We start from the raw sequence: 15,915 nt of genomic DNA on the forward strand, positions 1-15,915 counted from the left end.
ATATATATATATATATATACATATGTATATATATATACGTATACATATATATGTATACATATATATACATATGTATATATATATATATGTATACATATATATATACGTATATATATATATATATATATATATATATATATATATATATATATATATATATATATATATATATATATATATATATACGTATACATATATATGTATACGTATATATATACATATGTATACATATATATATATAAAATACATTTTATATATAATAATACATATAAAATGCATAATGCAGAAAATAAAATAACATATAAGCTACATAAATGCCCACAATACGCACACAGTCAAAGTGTAATTACAGGTTAAAATGAACTATGCAGAAAGTTTCAAAGCCTTTGAGAATGAAAATATTTGTTTATTTTTTACTTTATTGTTTACCTGGTAAATTATGTCAAATTTGTGTTTGGGTGGGGATAGCTATAAACATCCTATTTTACACATTCATACACCTTTTTTTTTTATGTCAGTCAGTTGTCTCCCTTTTTCTTTTTCTGGTTCAATCTTTCTTCACGCTCATTTTTTCTATTGTAACTCAACAAATTTCTCTTTTTCTATAGATTCCTTCTCTCTGTATCTTTTACCTGTTGCCCTGGCAACAGCTTCATCAAAGCACATACTAATGCAGCTGGTTCTTTTCGACTCCCTGTCTAAGTCTTTCTGGCCATCCATTCTCAAACTCCCTCCATCCCATGTCCCTCTCCTTTGCTTTTGCTCGTCTCTGTCCTGTTCTACCTCAACTTCCAAACTACGGCATGACTTTGTATCATTCAGCTGTGGTTTTACCTGTTCTGTCTTGCTTTCCTCTGCTGTCTCCCTGTCTGTCCCTGTTCCTGTTTCTTGCTTTGTGTTTTGGTAGTCATGGTTTTGTGCTACATCCTCTATTTCATTTTCACATTCTTTCTTCTGAAGCTCTTTGTCTGTATGTTGTCTCTGGGTATTTGTTGACTGAATGGGTTTCTGTTGTCTCTCAGCATCTCTCTGCTGAAACTGTTGTCTGAAAGCAGTGATTTTGGAATGCTGTGGTTTAGGTGGTACAACAGGAACAGCTTTCACTTGGTACATTTTGTGTTTGGATATAATCACCGTTCTGCCCACGCCCAACCCAAGCCCCGCACCTGCCCCATGTCTTACTTTCATTCTCGGTGGTCTCTCTCTATCTGATGTAGAAGGATCCTCATTTTTCTCCTCCTTCATGCTTTCCTTCTCCTTTTCACGCTGTCGTTCCTCGCCATCCTCCGAAAGCCTGTCATCTTCTTCACTCAGCTCTTCAGGAACACTTCCCTTTTTAACTTCTGCAACGCCTTCTAAATGACAGTCTTTCTTTGTCTCGATTTCCTCTTCTATGTCATCGTCCTCCATTTGTTGATCATTCTCTTTCCCGTCCTTCTGATTTTCAACATCTACTTTTTCAACATCTTCCTGTTTATTCTCTAAATATATCTGCTCCTCTTGTGGAACCATATCGCTCTCTTTTCCCATCTTATCCACATCTACCAGATTTGTATGACCCTCGAAATTTTTCTCTCCCTCAATATGCTCACTTTCCATACTCTCTTCCTTTATAATCGTCTTTTCTTCTGTTTCTGTCTCCCTTGCGTCTCTCTCATCCTCTCCCTTCTCACCAACTTCCATTTCTTCACTCAGCTCTATGCCTTCCAGCTCATTCCCATCTGTCTCTATTTGCAAATTGGTATGCAGAATTATTTCTGCTTTCCCTGAGAGTTTGTCACTCTCACATTTATTGTGACTTCTCTGTAATTCAGGGCTTGTCACGTCTAGTATAGTCTCACTTTCAACAATGCCAACGTAATTATCAGTACTTTCATTTTGATCCTCAGAGCTTGCAAGTTCCTCATTGGTAACAGGATCAGTTGTGCAGGATGTCTTAACCGTTACACAGTTGCTTGCCTCCACTGTGGTAGAAGGTATATCTGGACCAAAATAAGTGTCTTCTTGATTTTCATCATCTGTGGAATGAGTGTCTGTGTGACTGGAATCATAAACAATGTACAGTGTCAGACCAAGACCATTCAGCATATATACATGTCTATTAAATGAGCTGTTTGTCATTTTTAGAGCCCTCTAACAGTGACAAGTGTTACTCCTCATATGACTCCACATCTCATGCTGAGACTTAATGAGGTGCTTTGTCTTTTAACAAAAAGAGACTGAACTAATTTCAAGCCAAATTTTTTTTTTTTCGAGAAAAAATGAATTTCATTCCAACATTTTTGATACGTTGAAAACAATGTTTTTATAAGTGCTGCTATATAAACACTGGGGGCTTGTTATAACCTTAACAGGGTTATACTTTCTTCATTTTCTAAAGCTGTCCTAATTTGAGCCTTTTCAGAAAGGGAAACCATTCTGTTATAGAAACATTGGACCTTTAAAGAAAAAGTAAAGAACTCTTTAAGGAATTCGTTTTTTTTAACCCCTAAGAACATTTTTAAACACGACAAGGAGCCACATTTGATAAGTATAACAAATGTAGGTTTCTTTGTGAGCTTCTTACCTGCAGGCGAGTGTTTCATCTCCACTGTCAGTACTTTCCGTCGTTTCATTTTCCTCTTGAATTGGTTCATTTACATTTCCAAGCTTTTCTGAGTCGCTTTGATAGTTTACGTCATTCTCTGCGCTTCTGTCTTCGTCCTCCTTCCTTCCCATGTTTAAATGCTCTGTCTCTAAATTAACTGAGCTGAGATCCCCCTCATTTAAGCACTGATTATCAGCATTACTGTCTGTTATTTCCATATCAGCAGATTGACTGGCAGGGGAACAATATTCAATGTCCTCAGATACAGTCGGGGTCTGATCTAAGCACTCGGAGTGGTTCTTGCTCTGAGAATCTACATTGCTGTTAGAGTCTAACATGATGATCGGGGGACTTGCCCAGTTTAACTGCTGAAAATGATATTCAGAAGGTAGACTTTTAATGAACATGTCCTCATATTCACCTTTGTCTGAATCGCTGCAATCAACATCATCATCATCGCTAGGCCCTGAGTAACAGTCTTCGTCAGAAGAGAAGGTTAGAACTGGCTGGAAAGGATAGGATGTATAAGGAAGGCTGTGTGATTTGTTTGACAGTGGCTTGCTTGTGTGAGGGGAGGTTTCCATATGAGGATGGATCTGTAATGGACTCGCATTAATTTCCTCTTCGTCCTCTTCCATGTCGAAGGCAGGGGGCTCCACTGAGAACTCATTTATCTAAAGAAAATAAAAAACATGATAAGATTGCAAGAGACTTGTGGATATTTTTTGAAAGATGACAAACAAACTTCAGCTGTAAACAAAGCAGAATTCTGGCTTTAATACAGAACTGAGGTCAGAGAGACAGATTCTGTTACATATACCTGATATGAAGTGGGCAAATCCATCAGATCCAAGAATCCAAAAGTGTCCTGAAAATCCAGAGGTAGCTCATGGTCAGGGTTCTGATCCTCCTGAAGTGGGAGGTTGAGGCTCTCATTTTGACCTCCATCTCTTTCAGGACGCCGCATCTTTACCCCTTTCATGACTGAGGGAATAGCAAATATGGATTTTTAAAGGCTTTCATTCAGAGATACACTATATCTATATGTCTATTTACTTACCCATGTAGCCTTCACCATCCATGTCTGAAGTTCTATCTCTGGAATCTTGCCACTCATTTGATACTTCCTTCTCACTCGAATATTCTTCCTCCTCACCTTTATCTTCAGACGCTTCTTGCTCCTCAGGCCTGGCCTCCTCAGGCTCTATGTCTTCTCTTTTATCTACTTTCTCCCCATCTTCTTCACTCACATTATCCACCATCTTCTCCTGGTTGTCATTCAGGCTTTCTGTCTTCTTAACTGTTTGAACTTTCTCTTCTTCCGGTTCTGTTTCCTTCTCTTCATCGTTGTCCTTTTTGTCTTTCTTTAGCTGTTCCTCCTCATTTTGCCCCTGCCGTAGCTCTTCCTCCTCAGCTCTTCCTCCCTGAATTACCCCCAGCGCCAGCCCTGAGGTTATATGAAGAGGGACGGTCACTGAAAAAGGCCCAGAAATGTGCATTCCTGCACGGCGTTCTGCCCTGCTGGGCATCACTTGGGATGGAGTCTGTGTTTTGTCTGTATTGGCCGCGGTCCCTGGGTCCAGGCTCCTGTAAGTGCCATGCGCCCCACCTCCTCCACTCACCATACTAACGCTAGCCCCACCTGTGCGCCTGTATGTCACGGCATATCCTGCATGTCCACTAGCCACGCCACCACCCCCAGCAGACCCACCTTCTGCAGTTCCAGTGGGCATGGCTAAAGGAGATATGCGTGGAGAAGCATTCTGGGAATCTGAAAAAGCAATGAAGAAACGCCATGTTTATCAACAAACCGGAAATTAAGAAACTATTAACAACAAGAGGTCATGATTTCTCATAATCTAGTGCATTTTTTTCTTATCTAACACTTTAAAATAGGAAAAAAACTGGTAAAATGGGAAAAGATCCATTTCTTTCATTCATTAAAACTGAACTGGGGGAATATCCTGTATATATACCTTCCTGCATGTAAGGTCCTGAGCTCAAAGAGTCCATACTTTTAGCAGGCCTTAAAGTGGTCTTCTCTTTTTCTGTAAAGATAAGTCAAGGGACGAGGGATTAATAAGCTAAGTGAGCAAAATATACATAAAAGAGTATTTACAATGTAGAGTAAACCGATGAGCAGTGGGAATGTCAACATAAAGGTTAAAAAGAATACAGGTAGCTGTTCTTACCCTTGGGTGCGTACTTCTTTTTACGGTGATCATGGAGCCTTCCGCCTAAATTGAAGATAGATTTCCATTTTCTGCCTTTTAGTGATCCCTTCCTCCTGAAAGAAAGGATCAAGTGCAAGCGATGCACACATTTTTAATACTGTTTCAGAAAGGAAATACTGGGAAAATACTATTATTTAAATAATAATAAAATATGATTATGTACAATATGGGGCTCCAATCCAATCCGAGTTGATGACCCTAACCCTAACCCTAATAAAATAACGTTTATAAAATAAAGTGATAATAAATTAGTATGTTAAATTTGACAATTTAACAAAACTCTCCTTTAAAGTACTAACTCTATTTGAAATACAGATCATGTCTTCTTTTGCTGTAATATTAACCGCCACTCTTCTGGGAAGGCTTTGCAATAGTGGCTCTGGAGAATGTCTGATTGCAGTCAGCATTCCTGTTCAACCTACATCTATGTACACTTAATGTCATGCTGGAACTTGTTTGGGCATATTAATACCAGTAAAAGGAAATTCTAATGCTACACATTATAAAGACATTCTATACAATTGTGTACTTCCAACTTTGTGGTTACAGTTTGGGGAAGAACTACATACAGGTGTATTGGCCAGGTATCCAACAACCTTTGGCCATGTAGTGTAGATTACATAAAAAAACTGTTTGAGATTTTAGTCTTACTTTTCTGTGCCATCAATGATGGCATGGTAAGGTCTCATTGCTATAGGACCATCTCCAGGACTCATGTTGCCTGGATATTGGAAAGGCAAGGCCTTGAAGAAGTGGTCTTCTTGGCTGGACAGTAAGCATGGTGAAGGGAGAGACTTTCTTCGCTCTGCAGTTAGTCCTTTGGAGAGAGTATAGCGGCAAAAATTGACCAAATATAAATTTCTATACTACACAGTGATAGCAAGTGAAATGCTAGTAAAGTCAGTTATTAAAAGAGAAAAGTGTTAAATGGCTGAATACCTGGTTCAGGATCCAATTCAGGAAACAGCTGAGACACATGAGTCAAAATAAATTCTACCACAATGGACTGGACTCGCACCTCCATGAAAGCCGCAGTGCCGTTAAAACCAGATGCCTCGATGTCCTTTGATCTGTAGTTAACCACAGAGCAGTTTTAGTGGATATAGTGTAACAATACTAAAGATTTTGTTGACTTACACACACAGACCTGAGGAGGTTGGGAGCCCACACAATGGCAAGATTTCTGGCATGCATGTTGGTCTGATTAGAATACGTAGCCATCCGGACTAAGTGTTTCATCAGATATTCCAGAGTCCTGCAGAAAGCACAGTTAACCCCAGAAATGAATAGAGTGACTTTTTCAAATTTTCTATAGTGGTGATTTATTAAGGTTTATGCCGTTCAGGAAGGTGTGTTTACCGGTAATGAGGCTGTGGCAGCTCTTTCAGCACTTCCTTTATCTTCACCATTCTCTCATCCTCTAACTGAACAGCCACAGCTTCCTAATGAGTTTGTACATGCAGTTACAAATAAAGAATACTGTAAGGATTTATAACTAAAATTAACTAGATAAATAAATCTGGACATTTTATGGAGAAAAGGGTTAATTAACTTCAACAACACACTGCAGTATAGTCTAAATGACAATGATACACCAATTATACACCAGTATCCCAAAATGTATTTTGAATTTTTTTGGAAATAGTGATTATGGCATTGTTTTGGCCAAAGGATCCTCCACTGGACCAAAAAACAGCATTGATAATATTACAAAAATTAAAGCTTTCAACACCTCACTGGAATAGTCCTCTAATTTTATCCCACCTCCCAAAAACATGGTTGTATATGGATTTGCTAAACTAAATTGTACTGCATGTGTGTGTGTGTGTGTGTGTGTGTGTGTGTGTGTGTGTGTGTGTGTGCGTGCATGTGTGTGTTTGTTTTGTATTAATTATCAGATGATATGATAAAAAGAGAGCTAGCTAGCTAACTTAGTGTTCGTTTTGTAACTTAATATTAGTTTTGGTTTTAATGCTACTTTCTGACAGACTTAAGTGTTATATAAAGCAATTAAGATAAAATCTGTGTTTCCTACTGCTAAATAATTCATTCATTCATTCATCTTCTACCGCTTATCCGAGCTACCTCAGGTCACGGGGAGCCTGTGCCTATCTCAGGCGTCATCGGGCATCAAGGCAGGATACACCCTGGACGGAGTGCCAACCCATCGCAGGGCACACACATACACACACACTCTCATTCACTCACGCAATCACACACTAGGAACAATTTTCCAGAGGTGCCAATCAACCTTCCATGCATGTCTTTGGACCAGGGGAGGAAACCGGAGTACCCGGAGGAAACCCCCGAGGCACGGGGAGAACATGCAAACTCCACACACACAAGGTGGAGGCGGGAATCGAGCCCCGACCCTGGAGGTGTGAGGCAAACGTGCTAACCACTAACTAACTTCTATTTTATTCTATGAAATTCAGATAGATAATTTCTTTATTAGGGGACATAGTTGTTTAGTGCTTATCACATTTACCTCACACCTCTAGGGATGTACAGAAGTCCAAAGACAAGCATTGTAGGCTTACTGGTATCTCTAAATTGTCCATAGTGGGTACACAGGTGTGTGTGTGTGATTGTGCCCAACTATGGGTTGGCACCCCATCCAGGGTGTCCCTTGCCACCTGTCACAAATCCCCTGAGATAAACCCCAGGCCCCCTGTGACCCTGCATAATGGTACAGAAAATGACTCTATGGATGGATTGATGGATGCATGGATGGCTGGATATATGGATGGATGGATGGATGGATGGATGGATGGATGGATAGGACATCTGAATGAATATTAAAATCCCACATAATTATGACCAGTGTAATGAATGATGATGTAATGAATAATGAGCACATGATCAAGTTGTTTCACCATCTAAAAATAGAAAGCACCAATCCGAGAGCAGAGGTGTTTGAGGTTTTGTGGTATATATATATATATATATATATATATATATATATATATATATATATATATATATATACACACGTATCGGTGAAATCACTGTTTAAGTGTGATACCCACAGCAAAGTGGTCATAGAGTTGATATGTGAGCAGTGGATTGGGCAGCTCTCTGAAGTACGCCTTACACAGGGAACTGACACAGTGAATGTCCTGCAGATACAAATCTTTATACAGGTCTGGAGACCCCTCGCTGTCAAACTCTGACCTGTGTAGCAAAAAAGACACCAAGAGCTCAAACAGCATCTTTCAGAACTGTGGAGATTAAATGTGAACAGACACTTTATGTAAACAGACCTAAGTTTCTGTGTGTTGGATGACACTCCAGACAATCTGTAGATCCCATCAACGATCCCATGCTCTTCAATGAACATACAGCAGCTACGGAGTACCTGAGGAACTGTGTGTGACAGACAGATGTTTAATGTCACAGAGAAAAGAGTAAAAGGAAGAGAGAGAAAGAGAGCGGTGAGAATTTAATAGAAGTTAATAGAAACTTTCATTGTAGATTTTTTTTTACTCCTCACTCCGCAAGTTCATTTTTAGTGAAAACAAAGCAGTAGGAATAATAAATGGAGAAATCTTCTGTAAGGAAATGTTTCTTTAACACTAATCACGGGGATCTACTGTGTAAGTGCATATTTTTTTAATAAGAGGGATAAAAAGAGAAGTTGGTGTGTTGTGTATATACATATATGTATATATATATATATATATATATATATATATATATATATATATATATATATATATATATATATATATATACACACACATATGTATACATATACATATGTGTGTGTATATATATATATATATATATATATATCCATGAAATTGTCTCATGAGGAATAATGGCCTATAACTATAAAATTATTACAACATTATAAAAACCGTTGTTTATTATTACTGTATTTATTACTAGATAAAGGACATGAGATGAGAAGTAATACTCACTTTCTTGACTAGTTGCAACTAAATGCTCCACCAGGTCACATCCAAACACCTTCTCTTTACTCCCTCCTTTTCTTCGTCCTCTCTTCATTATGCACCGCTTAATGAACCACCAGTCTTACATCCAGACGTGTGTGTGTTTGTGTGTTTGCTATTGTGCTCTTAGTGATACGTGACACCTAATCCACTCATGGTGATTATTGTGTGTTGGAAAATGCAGTGTTGTTTTTGTACCTGACCTCTAACCACCTTTTCCTGTTTTTATAACAGAGTTAAGCTTCTGCTACATTCTGTATCACTACACTATAAATCTCATATTTCACATAAATCTGATTTAATTGAAAGATTATTAGTTGCGCTGGAGCTGGATTCTTGTGGCCTGTGCAAAACAAGTACGGCAGGAAATATATTAACAGTATTGAAATAACCGAAAGTGAAAAAAAGTGTAGAGAGTGTGTATACAGGCATAATTTTACAGAACAATAAGTCTCGATTGCTGTATTTTGTTGATTTAAAATATATACATGGTATTTATGGCTTATCTATCACAAAAATATCCACAGAAAGTTTACAGACTTCATGCCTTGTAGAAGCCAAAATATAAACCAAACCATTTTAAAATTTGATCTAACAAACAAATAAGTGCTTCATTTTTTTTTTTATCAGACTATAACTTTTACATCTAAATAGTACAGTCTCATTCTCCTGGTGCCTATGCTGCAATTCACAGATTCTCACAACCAGCATCTAAAAATCTAAAGTCTAAATCCTGACATTGGTCATCAAAAGCTGAGATCTGGCACTGTCAGCTGATTAAAATTTAACTGAAATTATGCTCCATCAGCCTGAGGACCATGGATAAGCATGAGGTGCACCGTCTCTGCTTCCGACTTTCATGTCGTGTGAGATTTGGGTGCTTTCAAAGCCACACCCTCACAAATTTTCTCACTTTTACTATCTGTTTACTTCAAAACATCAGGACAAAAGATCACTTTTTCATCCCTGGCTGTATCGTTCAAGCTGTTTGTTAATAAAGTGCTCGTCATTTTGAATATTTGTCTTCAGACACAGGCACTTTGTTACATTTTATCTGCCTTTTTCTTTCTCTCGTGCTGTGCACGGAAATGAACAACCTCAATGTAAGGCCTGCCTCTCTCTCTTTCTCTCACTCTGCATCAGGCATATGGTGTCAAACAACGATTAAATCTCTCTATGTACAGTAAGCTAACATAACAGAAACATTCAGCTGATGAACCTCCAACGCCTCTAACATCGACAGTGCCAAGTTGGTTTTAAAAAGCAGCTAGTAATAAGAAAACATTTGACTTAACCGTCCTTACCTTTTCACTCCACCGGCACAAGAAGCAGCCCTTGCTAGCATCTGTGACGCAAGAAACCACCAAACTTCCCTTAGTGACTTCCTGACTTCTTGGTCTCTTTTGACTTAATTCTCCATTTTAATTCTCTACAGTCTTAGTACACTGCATGTATATGCTGATATATGTGCATGACATTTGCTTCTATATCTCTCTGTCTGTCTATGATGTGAAAATGTGTCTTAATGTACCACATGAACTACATAAAATGCTGCATAACATCCATAGTTGGAAGTTATATGTATTAAAACTTTAACAAGTTATGTTAAAAGGCAACATAGAGTAGTGTACATTTATTTAGGAGTAGATGTCTATTGGTTTGTACATTTTATACGACACTTTTGTGGCCACAAATCAGTCTTACTTTCTATTTTATTTTTGTTTCATAAAGCATTTTATGATACAACTAAATCCGCCAGTAAGATAACTGGATGTTCTTTGTTCACTAGGATCCATTTATGCCCCTTCCCCTCTACTTTTCCATTTACGGTCACCAGTAATCACCAGAAATAACCTTTAGTGGATTTCTGAAGTCAAGACTCATGAAGTCGTGTAGGCAGGAAATAGTATTCATGCCTCACAGCATCAGGATCCCTTGTTCAACCCTGAGCCTGGGTTGCTTTCAGAATGAATTTCCTGTGCCCATGTTAATTAACAGCTAGTCGTTCGATTTCTGACCACGCCAGTAGGTGAACTGGTTACACTACATTGCCCCGAGGTTTAAATGAGTGCATGAATGTGACTGTGTGTATGGTGGTCTGCGATGGACTGGTGTCCCACCCAAGCTGTATTCCCTCTTCGTGCCAAATATTACTAGGAACTACAGTAACCCTGATTAGGACAGAGTGCCTAAGGTAAGCTTAATGGTAGTGATGATGATGATGATGATGATGATGATGATGATGAAGATAATGTGTCAGGAAGTTTTTGCTCTCTTTGATCCCTAGTCTTAAACTAACAGCCACCTTCTTCCATTTAATACAAAATCTAATGGCCAAAAATAGAGTATGGAGGTTTTTAGAAGTCAAGACTGCTGTTTTATTAGCAATGTGGGTCTACAAAAATACAGGCACGAACATATGCAGGCTAATCAGTTGTTTATGTAGATGTACATGTCTGTTTAAACGAGATTTGAGCGCTTTATGTTCGTTTCTCTCATTGTATTCATGCCTTAGCGTTACTGTGATCATTTACAACAGAAAAAGCGTGTCTATAACACGTTTATAGCACTCGACTTGTTTACGGTAGTGACGTAGGGACAAAACCGGAAGTAGGAATCTGCGTATGTTTGAAGGGGACGTTCACAGCCGTGTACAGTGACATGTTACACTTTGTACGTATTTGGCATCAAGAGTGTTTTATAAAGTGGACATATCGAGACGTGACTGCGTATAGAGCTTGTGTGAAGCGTTAGAAAAGCACAAAATGGCTCAGTACACTTTCCACGAGCAGCTGTTGTCCGTCATGGAGATTCTGGCCAAAGCAGCAACGGAGGAAATTAACCGGCGAGTTGAGCACAGCTGTGCGGTGATCCGCATCGAGCTCTCCCGCAGTCAGAGAGACATCGACAGCCTGAAGAAGAAATGTCAGGTGATGGAGAATGAACTGAGGAAAGTACGTGGAAGAGGGAGACGGAAAGGTACTAAACGATATCTCTCTTTCTTTTGCCAAAAATAAATAAATAATAACAGGACGTGAGATTCGAACTCATGACCTTCTGGTTGCTAATCCAACGCTTTAACCACAAGACTAATTACAAACTCTACTCTTCTAGACAAACTCTACCCTCCCGCTCTGACGTCACCTGGGGACATTACTGTCTTATCTTGAGTTGTGTCTCAAACGATAGACAATACACTACACAATTACATTAGGCACTATTTAGTCCGTCCAGTGTACGCATTTTAAAAGGGTTGTATTGTATAATGATAATAATAATTATAATAATAATTTGTTGAAAAAATAATCACACAACATGGGATGAATTATAAGATGTAAGATGGAGTGCCATCAGATTTTAGACCTCTGTGAGGATCCTGAGACATCTAGAGACTCTGCTATACTAAAGACGAGACGCCAACTCCATGTGGACTTTGAGGACAACGATCTCCTCATCAATACAACCTTTGTCAGACTGTATATTTACTGTATAATCACACACTCCGGTGTCACCCATATGAGGATGAGGTTCCCCTGTGAGTCTGGTTCCTCTCAAGGTTTCTTCCTTTACCGTTCAAGGGAGTTTATCCTCACCGCAGTCACCTGAGTCACCTTAGACTTGCTCATTGGTGATAAATACAAACACATTTAAATATATCTAATATTAATCTTGAATTTTTTTGTGCTATAATAATCTTTATTTATTCTTTATATTAACCGTTTGTTCAATGTTTATGTTCTGTAAAGCTGCTTTGAGACAGTGTCAATTGTTAAAAGCTATTCATTTATTTTCAGTGTTCATCTGCGGCTCCTCTGAGAAGATACCTTTTCAGGGTCTGTGTGTAAGAAACACCAGTGTTCATGCATGCAGAGCTGAACAGCCAGTTCCACCAACACAGGACGACTCTGAAGCATCTACAAAACAAATCCGTCAGGTCTGAACAACACCGTGCTGTGTTTGTTACTGTGAATGTCTTCATGTCTGGTCATGATATTCATTCTGACTGTTAACCCGTCCTTGTAGCCCAGAAAAGAGTTATGTTCTACTCTCAGAATTGTTATGTGAAACTATTATTTTGCTCTTTATTGTAGTCTGTCCAGATACTGGAGGACAGATCGGCAGCAACAGCCATTAAAGAGGAGAGAAATGATAATGATCTGTGGAGACAGGGAGAGGGTAAGAGAATAGGAATTGCTTTATATACTCAGTGGAGGTTTTGCGATATTGTCTGGAAATATGTCAGTTCAGATCCCAAAGCCGCCAACTGTTCAGCTGTATAATGTGTGTGTGTGTTTCTTTCAGCTGCAGGGCAGTTTCATTTTGGGTGTCATGGCAACAAGCAACACACCTCCGCTCAGGAGATAAGTGAAGAACTAAATCAATTTAGTGATGACATGGAGGGACAGAGGATGCACATCACGCACATCAGTTCTCCGGTTACGGGCAACGAGGAGCGTCCGAGAAGTCTCAGACTTCATGTAAAAACTGAAAAGGAGGAAGAGGAAGAGAAGGCAGTAGCAGAAGCCATATTGGTAGAAGGGTCTGAGCAGAGGAGAGAAGAAACGAATCACCCAGAGTTTGCTTATAACAACGACAACAGTAACGAGGCAGAAAGAACAGACATTTCCTTCACGTCCACTCAGCTTTCATGCGACCTTTCTGTCTTCTCTCAGCCTGCTGTGGATGCAGCCATAGAACAATCCGGAAACAATGCCAAAACTCTACCGAATGACCAGTTAGAGATGTACAGTGTCGGACAGGTTAGTGTCCATGAGCAACCACAGCCAGCATGGTGCAGAGACAGAGCACATGAGGCAGATCATATTGTACAAAGACCGAGGCATGATGGCTCAAGCACTCACCAGCAGCACAGGACATTATCCAGACCCAGTGAGGCTGGAGTCGGAGCCGGCATTGACTCCCAGACCGGCTCTAACATACCTCATCCGCCGTTTTTGGGAAGAGGTCGTGGCGGAGTCAGACGTTTTCGAACTCAGTGGGTAACCAACGTGGACGGAGAGCGGCGCTTCCGATGCTCGTTCTGTGAGCGGACGTTTGTGCGTTTCGGCCAGCTGAAGGAGCACATGCGTAGCCACACCGGCGAGAGGCCGTACACATGCAGCCAGTGCGGTCGCAGCTTCACCAAACAGGGCAATCTGATCCGGCATGCCGTGGTACACAGCGGAGAAAAACCGTATCAGTGCAACCTGTGTGGGAAATGCTTCACTCAGCGCTCCAGCTTAAAGTCCCATCAAAAAACACACACACCAGACAGAGACACTGTTCTGCAAGGATTAGCTGTGCGTCAGCTGGTCAGAGAACAACACGACAGCCTGGCTGTCACACAAACCAGGGGTTTTGTATAGCAACAGCCCAGCATTGATGACATTATTACTTGGATGGTCATGTGTTGATAAGCAGTTCCACAGATCCTGTCATGTGCCTGTTATAGACATTAGAGCAGCACTTACATTCCCTAGGAACATTTGTTTCTATTTAGAAGACAACATAATGACAGAATTTTGGTCAGATTTGAAGGAACATTATGCTATTCTCAAAGAAGGACATACTGTTCTTGGAGTTCTGCTGAAGGTTTGAAAAGCATGACTGCTAAAATCTAACAACACCACACTAGCTAGCTAATGTAATGTGGCCTAACAGGTCATATAGGTCAGAGCATGAAGGTTGTGCCACAATGTGGCAGTGTGGGCATTAAGCTTTCTCTTTTTTTCTTTCACAACATTCCCAAGGATTTAATTATTTGCAACAGACTCTTGCTATGAGTAGTTAATGTCACTTGGAAAGCATATTAAGCGTTTGAGTTCTGTTATTACTGCATTCCTCGTGATTTCAAGTCTCTATCTTAATCTTAATTTTAGTGATAATACCTATTTTCAGACACTGCATGGCCTCGTGGTGCAACAAAGAAGATGTCCGTGTCATATTGTGCAACATGTTTGTCGTTACATCGCTACGGACAGTGATGCAAAACTGCCGCATCTCAGGATATGTGCACACTCACACACTATCGGACATTACAGTGGCTGTAGATCAGTTTTGCTTGTAGTGTTTTGATACAACACAATGTCATGAGAGCATACGAATGGGTCTCTACCACTGTATCACCAACAGTAGTCCTTGTTCCATCAAACACAATGTTTCTTGATGTTTATTGCAGCCCAATTGTGTCATTCAGATGTTATAGTTTGTGTTGTAGTTTGAGTTTACGGAAGTCTTGACGAAGTTCTGCGTAGAGGTTATTTTTTAACCTAATATACGTTTAATGCAGTACTTTTTGCACGTGAAGGACTTTACTCACTTAACTGGTAGAAGATTCTCCACAAGGGGGCACAAATAAATCATAAAGTGTCTGAGACGCAGAATACGCCAACATCACACGCTACAAGACGTTTTTCACCCCCAATCAGTAATAACACGACCTTTACAACACCTCAGGCTTAAAATCACTTCCCAGTCGAAATCACTCATTTTACCCTAATCTAAGCGATTCATCATTGATCATTAAACAAGACAACGTTGATAAAAAATGTATCGATGCGTTTCGTTTTCATTAACACTAAAAATTCCCTTTTTTTAAATTTATAAAACACCAGTTTGTTTTTCTTTTCATTAATGACACTTTGATAGCAAATTCATAAACCATGCTTGAAAAGGTTAGTAAAAATGTTATGAATCTAAATGTGTGAGGATTTAATAGAAGGGACATACGTGGGACATTTAAGCCATTTTCATGAGGACATTTTGTTCGTTTAATATAAAAACAGTGGACATGAGAATATGAAGTTTGAATAATTTGAGATTTTATTTTATATTAAATGATGTATCTTTTGTTATTTTAAAATTAAACATGTGTAGTTTGACCAAACCTTATTTGTATGTGAGTTTTGTTACATCAGGGTTTTGTGTTAGTGTCAGTGTGTTAAAAGCAAATAATACATTATGATGTATTTTGTGCTACTAGAGTTAAGTAGGTAACAACGTCTCAGTGCTAAGACACGTATAATGATGCTTCATTTATATATATAAATGTGATGTTATAATCTCAAGTAATAATAATGATTAAAACTCTTTTTTTAGGGGCTTGATATAAACATCTTTCATATAAACAGCTTCTTTG

The 15,915-nt window shown here is 39.2% G+C and overlaps 2 protein-coding genes across 2 annotated transcripts; one reads left to right on the forward strand and one right to left on the reverse strand.

Annotated features, from left to right (window-relative positions):
- Nucleotides 1-288: 288 nt before the first annotated feature.
- si:dkeyp-68b7.12 (rho GTPase-activating protein 30) lies at nucleotides 289-10,125 on the reverse strand. The gene is made up of 14 exons (XM_060869808.1): nucleotides 10,082-10,125; nucleotides 8,745-9,120; nucleotides 8,085-8,187; nucleotides 7,851-7,995; nucleotides 6,181-6,263; nucleotides 5,969-6,076; nucleotides 5,761-5,891; nucleotides 5,473-5,638; nucleotides 4,780-4,874; nucleotides 4,564-4,635; nucleotides 3,648-4,358; nucleotides 3,408-3,571; nucleotides 2,567-3,261; nucleotides 289-2,041 (listed from the first exon to the last, which is right to left on the reverse strand). Exons 2-14 carry the CDS (start codon nucleotides 8,830-8,832, stop codon nucleotides 574-576), a joined length of 4,029 nt encoding a protein of 1,342 aa, XP_060725791.1. The 5' UTR covers nucleotides 8,833-9,120; nucleotides 10,082-10,125; the 3' UTR covers nucleotides 289-573.
- Nucleotides 10,126-11,307: 1,182 nt separating this feature from the next.
- On the forward strand, nucleotides 11,308-15,663 carry si:ch211-155e24.3 (uncharacterized protein LOC100150696 homolog). The gene is made up of 4 exons (XM_060869906.1): nucleotides 11,308-11,756; nucleotides 12,572-12,711; nucleotides 12,869-12,953; nucleotides 13,080-15,663. The coding sequence occupies exons 1-4, from the start codon at nucleotides 11,543-11,545 to the stop codon at nucleotides 14,141-14,143; spliced, it is 1,503 nt and encodes a 500-aa protein (XP_060725889.1). The 5' UTR covers nucleotides 11,308-11,542; the 3' UTR covers nucleotides 14,144-15,663.
- Nucleotides 15,664-15,915: the final 252 nt, after the last annotated feature.

This window comes from Tachysurus vachellii, chromosome 1, assembly GCF_030014155.1.
Source record: "Tachysurus vachellii isolate PV-2020 chromosome 1, HZAU_Pvac_v1, whole genome shotgun sequence".
Taxonomy (NCBI): Eukaryota; Metazoa; Chordata; class Actinopteri; order Siluriformes; family Bagridae; genus Tachysurus; species Tachysurus vachellii.

Bases quoted from the DNA above. Each gene is read 5' to 3' on its own strand.
- si:dkeyp-68b7.12 (XM_060869808.1), bottom strand. From the start codon at position 8,832: ATGAAGAGAGGACGAAGAAAAGGAGGGAGTAAAGAGAAGGTGTTTGGA. The intron at 6,264-7,850 runs GTGGGTATCACA...CAAACTCATTAG, and splicing joins AACTCTATGACCACTTTGCT to GAAGCTGTGGCTGTTCAGTT. The intron at 3,572-3,647 runs GTAAGTAAATAG...CTATTCCCTCAG, and splicing joins GGATGGTGAAGGCTACATGG to TCATGAAAGGGGTAAAGATG.
- si:ch211-155e24.3 (XM_060869906.1), top strand. From the start codon at position 11,543: ATGGCTCAGTACACTTTCCACGAGCAGCTGTTGTCCGTCATGGAGATT. The intron at 11,757-12,571 runs GTACTAAACGAT...ATTTATTTTCAG, and splicing joins TGGAAGAGGGAGACGGAAAG to TGTTCATCTGCGGCTCCTCT. The intron at 12,954-13,079 runs GTAAGAGAATAG...TGTTTCTTTCAG, and splicing joins TCTGTGGAGACAGGGAGAGG to CTGCAGGGCAGTTTCATTTT.